Source organism: Orycteropus afer, unplaced genomic scaffold (assembly GCF_000298275.1).
Source record: "Orycteropus afer afer isolate SDZICR_OR568_19922 unplaced genomic scaffold, OryAfe1.0 scaffold00414, whole genome shotgun sequence".
Taxonomy (NCBI): domain Eukaryota; kingdom Metazoa; phylum Chordata; class Mammalia; order Tubulidentata; family Orycteropodidae; genus Orycteropus; species Orycteropus afer.
This window is the reverse complement of record NW_006922001.1, coordinates 1,471,690-1,483,331: the sequence shown is the minus strand read 5'-3', so window position 1 is coordinate 1,483,331 and position 11,642 is coordinate 1,471,690. Positions and strand designations below refer to the sequence as shown.

General features: G+C 38.2%; 1 protein-coding gene across 1 annotated transcript in view; it reads right to left on the bottom strand.

Moving 5' to 3' along the window:
- EPHA5 (EPH receptor A5) overlaps positions 1 to 9,948 on the bottom strand; it is a 617,348-nt gene extending 607,400 nt beyond the window's left edge. Inside the window, exon 1 of the mRNA XM_007953798.2 lies at positions 9,759 to 9,948. Coding sequence (XP_007951989.1) covers positions 9,759 to 9,948 — 190 coding nt within the window. The remainder of the gene's footprint in view (positions 1 to 9,758) is intronic.
- Between the last annotated feature and the right edge of the window lie 1,694 nt (positions 9,949 to 11,642).

Genomic DNA, 11,642 nt, shown 5'->3' with positions numbered 1-11,642 from the left:
TATATATATATATATATATACACATACATACATATATTCATACATACAGAGAGAGAGAGAGGGAAGGTGACAAATAAAAGCAAGATGTGAAATTAGTATAAGAGAAGAAAGAAGCTACCCATATCTGAGTATGGGAACAGACTGTATTTTCTCTAAATCTTCCAATACTTAGCCCAAACATGTTTCAAAGTAGGAATATTTTCTCTAAAAGCATATTCAAAATATTTCAATTTTCAAATTTGAATTCTTTGATTTTATACCAGAATCATTTTTTTTTTTAAGAGAATTGTGAGCTAGTTTTTTGGAGCTGAAGATATGTGTGGTGGATGGAGAAGGTGGCCTGGACAATAATTCAGCAACTACAACAAAGTAAGAATTATCAAAGACTTGTTAAATCCCAATTATTTAATCTGTAGGGTGTCGAAAGCCACAACTGTTGGACATGAATTAACAAAACAGTAGGCCTTACAGGGAAACAGAACAACAAAAACAATCTAAATGGACAAAACAAACAAACATTAGATTGTGCTCCATATCATCAGCGTCATAGTGAAACAAAAGTTAGAATCTGGGTGTGTGGGTTGTAGATCTATGTCTATAGATGTGTGGGTACGATATTTCTAAAAATAACACCCAAAGCTTTTTTTAATATCTATTTTGTGGTGATATCACCCTGACATCCCTCTCTAAACTTTCTTCCAGTCTCATCACAACTTACACACACCCTAAAACCAATCCATGGGCACACAAATACACATAGACATCCCAGAAATTTATTGTGCTATGCTTAATAAACACACAGCATTTAAAGATTTGAACACTGAGTAACTGCAAGATGTAGAGGACAAAAAAAAAAAAAAAAAAAAGCATAACTTAAGCCTAGGTTTGATTAACAGAGTTTTCTCTTTTCTCCCAAAGTTTAAGAAATAATTTAAATAATGTTAGTAAAGTAAAATCTGAGCTGGGCAGTGACTAAAGCCTGGGCAATCTACAAGAAAAAGACATCTAGAATAAAGCTTAACTATGAATAGAACCTACTTAGTTTTCTTGAACTGGAATACAATGTAAATTGTACTCTAAAGGCAAAGCTCACACACATTATAGAGGATTCCCAGGCAATTTTTAAATAGCAGAAATGACCCATTGTATTTTCTTTCAATCGATAAAGATAAAAAATGGTTTCAACAGATACTGCTAATATTAAATGATGGTTAATAAATGTCAGCATACTGAATCACCAAAACCAAACTAAAAGTCACAAAGTATTTTAAAAACTCTAAATGGGGTACTTTCTAAATCATACTATTATTTCATGATTTTGTAACAGCATAAATAGACTATCAAGCATAATCCAGAATGTGCAGGAGATAGCAGAGAAACTAGGTGACTGGGACCATTTAAAAATTAAATTTTTATGCACATCGAAAGACTTCATCAAAAGAGTAAAAAAGAGAACCTACAGATTGGGAGAAAATATTTGCCCATGACATATCTGATAAAGGACTTATCTCCAAAATCTATAGAAAACTTCAATGCCTCAACACCAAAAAGAAATAACCCAATTCACAAATGGACAAAAGACTTGAACAGACACTTCACCAAAGAAGATATACAGGCAGCCAACAGACACATGAGAAATGGCTCACGATCATTAATCATTAGAGAGATGCAAATCAAAACAATGATAAGGTATCTCACACCAGCAATAATAGCAAAGTTCAACAGGTCATAAAATAACAAATGCTGGCGAGGTTGTAGAGAGATTAGAACTTTCATGCACTGCTCGTGGGATTGTAAAATGTACAACCATTGTGGCAAACGATATGACATTTCTTTAAAAAACTGAAAATAGAAGTGCCATTTGACCCAGTAATTCCATTACTAGGAATATACCCTAAAGGGGTGAGAGATAGTGCATGAACAGTACACCTATGTTCATCGCAGCACAATTCACCATAGCAAAGAGATGGAAACAACCTAAATGTCCATCAACAGCTGTGTGGATAACCAAATTATGGTACCTGCACACAACGGAATACTATGCAACGATAAAGAACAATGAAGGATATGTGAATCATCTCACAAAGTGGATGAACCTGGCGGACATTATGCTGAGTGAAATAATTCAATCACAGAAAGACATGCACTGTATGAGCCCATTACTGCAAAAAGACAGAGAAGAGTGTGCTAGGGAAAGGGAACTCACTTAGTAGGTTACTGGGATGGTGAGGGAAGGGGAGGTAAAATTTCAGGCTAGTTGGGGCCTACATGTTGACATGGGTAGGAGAAGGATATACGGGAAGGATCTATGACCACCATGATAATATTATGAAATGGGAGGACACCGAATTGTGCACATAAGAGATAGATGACAGATGCTAACACCAACCAATGTTTCCACAATACTGTATTGCCATTAACACGAAACACCAGGCTACAGATAAACAAACACCTGAGATGATCAGAGAGGGGTCAGTGAACAAAAGTATACTCTAGACTAAGGATAGAGTCAGCTGCGGTTAATCTTGCACAGACACCAGTGATACAAAATACCTGTAGTCCTTACACAAACAAGACAGACACAGAGTAATCCCTCACAGATAACAAGACACTATGGGAGAGAGATCCAATAGATCTGCCATCTCAGGACTATAGTACTGGGGGACATCAGACTCAATTGGTACAACAAAATAAATAAAAACATTGCTCCACATCCTACATTGGTGAGTAGTGACTGGGGTCTTAAAAGCTTTCAAGCAGCCATATAAAATGCAGGTAACAGTCTCTCCTAGCATCTGAAGCAAAGAAGAATGCAAAAAAAAAAAGGGGGGGACATTTGGAAGCAATAAGCCTTGGGACTCGATGGCCCTTGAGACCAGAAGAACTAGATGGGGCCTGGCTACCAATGCCACCCACTCAGGAAAGGATCAAATCTGGAGATCCCGGATACAGTCACTCAATAATGACCAGAATTATTGGTCAGATGAAATGTGGTGAGACCCCCAATACTATGACCCTGGAATACATTCTGTGCCTGCCTGGAATAAAACACACCCCCAGGGAATGGCTCTCAGTCCAATAGTTAACAAGATGTATACACAGACCACTCAACCCAGGATGACACACCCACATACTCTATGGTAATACATCCCTTAGAGCAATAGACCATGGGACACCAGAGCACCAACATTCAAATTGAGGAAATGCAGGACAAACAGGAGTGCATAAATATGAGGGGCACAGAGGGAGCATTATGGGGTAGGGAGGGGAGGAGAATGGGTTAGGGTTAAAAAAAAAAAAAAAACTCTAAATGGGTACTTTCTATATCATACTATTTATTTTATGATTTTATAACACTTGGGATTCTAGTTACAGATCCTAGAAGAAAAATTTGAGCTTTCAGGAGGGAAAAAAAAAGCAAGATCATAAATTACCACACACATGATCAGACAAATATAATTTTTATGTACGTTACAGTGTTTTCTTTTTTTTTTTTTTTAATTACACTAACACATTATGTAGGGTAAGATATCTTTGTTTTTGAGATGATAAAGAAAAGTATTATATGGGAATATAAACATCTGTTCTTTTCAAATCCATTATTAGAATTATCTTTTAAACCAAGCAATTGAATATTTTGTAATGTTATTGTGAATATTAAACTAGAAATGTTTCTTGATTTTATGATCAGAAAAAAATAGAATAAATAAATCCTATACACATGTAATTGATAGCATCTTGATATTGATGCAAATACTAATCAAGATTTAATATTCAAAACTATCTATACTATCAATTTATAATTTGATTTTTAAATAGCTATTTCCCAGTATAATTTATGGCACCACTGATGTCACTGTTCTGGTGGAAAGTTCTTCATTACAAACACAACTTGCATTTGTTAATAAATGTATTATCAAAAAAGTCCTCTTGTCAAAACTTTGGATGTAAAATGTTTACATTGAAATTCACTTTTGCCTTATTCAAGCATTTTAAAGTGTATTTCGTAACTGAATACACAGAGGTCTAGAAATTCAAAAACTAAAAAGGAAAATATAAATATAAAACTAGTTATGATTCCTAATGACTCAACCAAATTGTTTGGATGTTCCAAACCAAATACTTAAAAATAAATCATTCACATTTTTAAATACACATTCAAATTAAACCAATAATTCTGCTAAAATTTGCACAATGGGTAAATGTCAAATATTCCAGTTTCCCAATTGATAGTGATTCCAAAATCCTTATGAAAGATCAGAAATTCTACCAAGATATTTATCTATTTTCTTGTATTTCACTGAAAACCAGATTTTGCTGATTATTTTTAAAATATGTATTACTAAACATTTAAAGAAGGAGCTCTTTTAACTTCTGTTTATAAGACCTTTATAACTCATTTTGCTTTTAACTTTATATATATATATATATATATATATATATATATATATATATATATATGCATGTATGTATGTATACCAATTAGATTGGGGAAAATGTATGTATACCAATTAGATTGGGAAAGAAATTATAGTTTTTTTTTTCTAATATCTCAATCAAACATTGATTCAGTGTGCTGTGCATAGGTATACAACAGAGTAGCATAACTCTTTTGAAGGAACTCCTACCTAACTGATTGACTGAGCTGCTTGTATTCATTCTAATAAAGTAATTAAATATGTAACCCAGTAGACTACATCACTAGGAGTTATTTTACTCCACAGATAAATATATACTCATCAGAGATATTAGAACAGCAAGAATCATTCTGCATCTCTAAGGTAATCATTTACATATTTTTTTAGTTTTCATATTGATTTTATAATAACAATTCACTCTGCAAAGAAAAAAAGGCAAATAAAATTAATTTTAATAATCAATGAGCAGGGTGGCATATTAAAATTTCAGTTTATTCTGATGCTTTAAGAAAATCATTATAAAAATCTTTTGAGATTTTAAAAATTCTCAATCAGTGAATAATGAGGTACCTTTGCTACTTGAATTAATGCTATGCATTAGTAATTAAATATATCTTCTCATTTAAACTATATAATATATAAGGAGTTATTGATACTTTTTACAGTACTTTCTTCTCAAGATATGGGCAATATTTTTTTTTTCTTTTTTATAAAAACATTAAATTTGCCTCCTGAAAGGAACACAATTTTAAGTTAATTTAATCATATGCATTATACTCTATTTTGTACTGCTGAAGGTAGAAAGGTTTCTTCAAAATGAAAGTTAAAGTAATTAGCCATTGAAGCAATACATTTTAAAAGGACTCTAAACAAAGGAAATTGAAATTGCAGCATCAAACAACAAAAATATAGTGTAAATAAGTAAAACACTATCATTTTATCACCAGTAGCATTATTTTGTAGTCTAATATTTAATTAAATAGTTTGGTAATGTTTGTGAATAAATACCTATATTTCCTCAGTTTTTTCTATAAAGGTTAAAAATAGCACATACACTAATTGGTCATATATTGTATTAATAATATAAAAATAATATTTCTAAATAAATAAATCCTTTTCAATTATCCATTACATTCTACCTAGAGTGAAATAACTACCCCCGTCTATCACATTTCATACTGTGGGGGCACGTTGCTGTGATGCTGCAAGCTGTACCACTAGTATTTCAAACATCAACAGGGACACCCATGCTGGAGAGGTTTCCTTGGAGTGTCCAAATAAAACAGATGAGGAGGAAAGTCCTGTGACTCCAGAGCAACTAACAAGATGGAAATAAAGTATTAGGAGTATTTATAGATAATGATATTACGATAAGAATAATTTCAATCAGAGAAGAAATCTCCATTTTCTTATGTGAGAAAATTAAATCATCCTCCCTGTTACCCTGATACCCAAGGTCTCTGTGTACCTCAAAAAAAAAAAAAAAAAAAAACTTAAAATTTCAAAATCAAGGTCCTCTTTTGACAGCTTGTTAAGCAATAAGTAAAAAATTTTCATGCTCTCCATTAGTTCCAACAATCTAGAATTTCAATAGAAGTAATAGCTATCTTTTCTTGTTCACTAGCATCCTGGTGAGGGAATGATTTTACTGCCCCTTTTCTGTGGGGTCCTCCTGCTTTATCTAAAACGAAATGAATTATAACAAGATGACAAGGCCACAAAGCCATAGTATTTAGTTTTACAAATGTATAATGTCATTCAATCTGTTTTATGGGTCTGATTCTATTATAAACCAAAACAAAAACTCTAAAACACACTTTCTTCCTTTTCTCTCTTTCCAGTGGAAACACATATACAATTTTATGATTGTTTTTAAAACTGTTAAGCTTCTTTTTTCCCTTATATGCTTTTTCCCAGAGACCCTCTATTCCACTTTCTCAAACACAAAACATTCAGAGACAAGAAAAACCGGACTTTTCAAAAGCAAACTACTGACAACTGTCAGAAGCACTTTATTGGGACATTACTGACTAGCTTCAATGAATTAAGCTTGATTCACTGCGGGTGAATCATTTTCAATGCAGAGCTGTTCAGCAGTAATTGGCCAAGAATCCCTGCTGCAAAAAGCACTTGTCAAGTAATGCTTGTTTACAAATATATCTCCAGACAGAAAAAAAGTGCCAGTTACTGAATAAGTTCAGAGCCACCTCTAAATTTCCTAACAGTGTTATGATTTGTTATTTATTAAATCTGTTAAAATTTCCACTTGTTGATATACTTGCTAACAGTTGTCTAACCTCAACAGTATGTGACAAATTTCCCAGTAAATACACCTTTGGATTAATTTATAAGTTTCTGTATATTTAATGTAGTTTGAAGTTTTATTCTTCTGGTAATTTAAGCTTAATATAATAAAACAACTATTGAGTCAACTCGACGGCACCTAATAACATAAAAGGCAACTCATATATATATGTTTCTTCTTGTAAATTCTTTAGAATTCAGGCTAAAGAGTAAAGTTTTTCTCTTATTGTCTGTTATCGAAAACATTCTAACACTCATGTTGTATCAACACGTTTTTATATATATGTTCAGCTTTTTCTGTTTAATTTTCCTTATTTATAACTAACAAAGTATAGTTTTAAGATCATTAGAATACTAATACTTGTATGCAAAATTAAAGTTATTTCTATATGTCTTAAAAGATTTTTTTCTCACTTAACATGAAAATTTATATTTACACATTTGTAATATACATAAAATGTATACATATAATACAAATATATAATTTTGATATGTACACACACACACAACCAGTCTGAGAAATCAATGAAATTCTGTGGGTTGCAGAAAGCAAAGTATAGGGAAGCAGGTATCAGTGAATTCAGTGGCTATATCAAATCTCTCTGCCCTGACCATCCAAAGTCACCCCCCTCAAATTAAGAAACTAACTGAAAAACTCTAACTTCACTTTCAAAATAAACAATTTGACTGCTGATAAATATCTCAGTATAATCTCACTGTTTGATTTATGATAGTATTGGTATGAAGAAATAAAAAGAATAAGGTAAATCTCAGAAGAACAGAAACATAGGTCTGGGATGATACTGATGATGGAAAACTGTGTACAACACAGAGGAAATGAGTGCAGTGAAGCTATTGATGTTAATAAAATGTAATTGATGATTATGTAAAATAGTGGCATATGACCATAGGGGTCCAAAACAGCAGGTACATTTTTATTCTTGTGTCTTCAAGCACTTGGAGGTAAAGTATTGCTCACTTTTGATTAGATACCCTGCAAATCCCATTTCACTTTAGCCCAAGTTTTGCTACATGTTTGACTATCTGGGGTAAGGCAATACAACCTGTGGTGTTAAATTTGTAATATCAGACAGGTTACCTGTCATTATTCAGCTACACTTATCTTAGCAGATTAGTATTCTTGACTTGCTTCCTTCCATTTCCTTCTGGCTTTTTTTCCTCCACTCTTGTCCTTTTCCTATTCTGTGTCTCAGCATCCCTAAGACTTCACTTCTCCCAATCCACTCACCTATGAGATTCCCTTTCATGTCTACATAAGCCGCACTCTCCCATTCACATCCCGAAAAACAAACTTGAAATATAACAGAAACACTCAAGGATGAATGATAGTATTATTATTACTAAACTTCTTTACATCCAAACCAGGATGCCTGCTTCTTCTCTGAAAAAGAGCATTTGATTAAAAGACCCCAAAACCTATTATAATTCTCCTGGCACTAAACGACTGCATCAAACAAGGGGTGTTAATATATAAGGACTACGACTTCATTAAACACATTCAATGTTATTGGGAATGGAAATGGAAATTGCTTGGTTTAAGCGTGGAGAAGAATACACACACACACGCATACACACGCATACATATGGATCCTCCTTAAATTAGAGTGTATAAAATAAACTTTGGAGATAAAGTGAGAGAAAATTCATAGCGGTGTGTGTGGGGGTATCTTTAACTGTTTCTGGGGAGCTAGCAACGCTGGGAAAACAGCTGAGCGCCTACCCCTACAGAGGAGATTGAACCGGTGCAAGTCACGGGGACAGACACTACTCCGCCGCCCGTGCTCCATCGTTCCGGTCCAGCGTCCCCTGCTCTAGGAGTGGAAGGAATATTACTAGATTCTGCCTCTCACTCATCCCATCCTTAGCAGCCAAATGAAACCCTATCCTTCTAGCCTAGAGGATAAGATTTTCAACTCTTTTGTGATGCAGCTGACCACTCAATTTCAGCCCTAACCTAAATAAAAAATGCTGACCCCCATCCTCAGAGCAATGTGCCCTTGAGCGGAGACCCGAGTGCTGTCCGGGTGTGAGGAAGGAATGAGCTCTGCCAGCGCAGACTCGAGGCGGAGGGTTGCGGTCCAGCCGAGCGCAAGCAGAGGTGCTACGCACCGCTCCAGCAGCAGTTAGCTCCGCACAGGTGTCGCTCCCGCGCTCAGCCTCGCGCTCCCAGAGGAAGGCGGGGACAGCCTTCCGGGTCCGGAGCGCAGGATTGGGGGTGGGGAGGCCAACCGGGGACTCCAGGATCCCGAGCTGAGCTTTTTCCTCTCTGAAACCCAGGAGACAGCCCCGCGTGTGTTTCAGCGGCAACTTACTGGCAATGATACTCTCTCCCTCATCCTGGACATCGCACCTTCCTGCCTTCTTCAGGGCAGTTTCCTCGGTATGATCAAGAGCCCCCCAACTAGAAGGGCAATCAACAGTATGCGAAGCTTGTCTTTCGCCATCCACCTCCCAAGAGAAATAAAAGCTCAAGCCACCCACCCCAGAATAGCAGCTGGTGATGCTGCAAAGAACAACTCTCAGAGAGCACTTTCCCCAAAAATAAAAACATAGCCACCGCACAATGTTTCCCAGCACTGGTCTCAAATAACGGTTTCTAAAAGCCCTTACTCTCCCTCTATCCTTGTCGCTGCACTCCAAACAGCTTCTACTCTTTCAAGCCTAAATGTGACTGCCCCGCGAGCTTCAGTTGAGACCTGGCCGCACCTAGCCTCCCGGTACAGGTCTCGGTTCCCTCTCTCCCCGGGGCTTCCAACTTCCAGTCCCCCACCAGTCTCTGTCCACGCGCAGTTTCCCTCTCCAGCACTCCCGCAGCTAATGTCAAACAATGCAACCAGAGACAGCAGAAAGCCAGCGAAAAAAAGGCCGGCGAACGCGAAATACAAAAGCAAATTCAAGACGAGGAGCAAGATTAAGTCCCCAGCAGCAGTGTCCAGAGCGCTGAGACCCTTACTGCCAGGCCCCGCCTCGCCTTTCGGCCCCAGGTCGCCTCGGTCCCTACCCCCACCACTCTACCTTCGTTGCTGGGGCTGGCCAGGAGGGTCCGGAGGGCTGCACACAGGAGAAGGCACGTCCAGAGGGGGGCCCTGCGAGGTGCAGAGTAGCAGCCGGCCAGAGACGCAGGAGTGCTGGGGGAGTCGCCGCCGCCGCCACAGCCACCTCGGCGCCGCCGGCGCTCCGCACCCCGGGGCCCCGAGCCCCGCATCTTCTCCTCGCCTCCTCTGCCGCTGTCCCGCGAGGCTCAGTGCACGGTTCCGGCCTCCGGGAGAGGGCGAGGGAAACCCGGGGTTCCTCCTTGTCTCTTGTAGGTCCTTTGCCTACTGACTCCTCCAAATGCGGGAACCACGGATCCTCTGAGATACCTGAAGTTTGCTCCTGGCTCCTCTTGCGCTTCCCTCTAGTGAGGCTTAATAAAATGCTAGTTACGGTCTTTCGTACAGTTCTAAAAGGGGCTCACGCGTGTCGAGAAGGTCCTGCGTTCCGTTTTTGTTCTTTTGCTTAAGACTTTTTCTTTCTTTCTTTCTTTCTTTCTTTTTTTTTTTTTTTTTTTAAGGACTGAAGTTTTAAAAATGCCACTGGAAAGAAAAGGTAAAGGGTTCCTTTTTAGTCTTCAGGACTGAAATGGACAAGGGTAAGGAAGACAAGTCATCTGAAGTCAAGACGAAATCCCCAATAAGAAGAGGAGAAATGAAGAAGGTAGCTAAGGATAAAGGGAGAAGAGCTGAGAAACAAGGCGTGGGGAAAGGAGAGGCGAGTAGAGAAAAAGATCCGGAGAGTTCAAAGCTGTTGGCAGAAGGAAAAAGCTGCCGGCTGAGTGCTGACGAGGGGGAGATACTGACGGCGGCGAGCAGGCTGGAGCGTGGAGCCGGGCTCGGGGCCCCAAAGCTTCTGCTGTTCCTGCAGAAGGAGGAGGAGGCGGTGTGTGCTCGGATGGCGAGGTGGAACTGCACCGCCACTGCGCGCTCCTGCTGTGTCTGGAGCTCCGTCGTCTCCCCAGCCTCCCGGCTCTGCACCTCCCACCGCTCCTTCCCTCCTCCTCTTCCCAGCTTCACCGCCCTCTGCTGCTCGCAGCCTCGTCACTGAGAATCTACTGTAAGTGTGAGTTGCTTAGACGAAGTCACACACCCACGGAGGGAAGTAATCTGGAGGCTGCCGTGGTGAGTGTTGCCTAGCGGTCTCCGGGAAAAGCGCGTCTTCCTCTCCGGATAATTAGGGCAAAGAATCCTCCTGACGACGCCTGTGAGGACCGGGATTCCCGGGAGGCGGAAGGGAAAACAGCCCTGGCTCTGCTGGCAGCACTTAAAGACGCAAGTCCCTTGGTTTGGCACATTGCCTTTTTTCCATCACCGGCTTGTGGCACCAACAACCTTGTCGTCACATAGCCGCCCTTTAGCAGGCTCTTTTGGACCGTGGCTAGTTTCTTAAACACCCATATCCCTCAGCGCCAATGACCGTTTCTATTCTTTCTGTAGTTTTGCGGCTAGAACGGGGTAATTACTTAAACATTTTCCTCAGAAGCAGATTGCAGAATATCTAAGTACAGAGACAATTAGCTATGTTTTAGATATCGCAATAATCGTAATTTGGCTATTGAAATTTACAGTGTGCTAGATACTTCATTTAAGATGTCATACTTAAATTCATTAATTTCACTGATAAAATATTTTAAAATTTTAGAAATTATATGATATGAAGCTACATGCAATTAATACCAGTTAAATCATGGACCCAATGATTTCAGAGTTTTGTTTCTTTTTGTTTGTTTGTTTCCTTAAATTGTTAATTGGTAGGTTTTTGTTTTTGTTTCTGTGTTTTTGTTTTTTAGATTTAAGTATATTAATTGTGTAATAATACATTGAGAGTCTTTCAAATAATTAAGAAAAAAAATTAAACCAATAA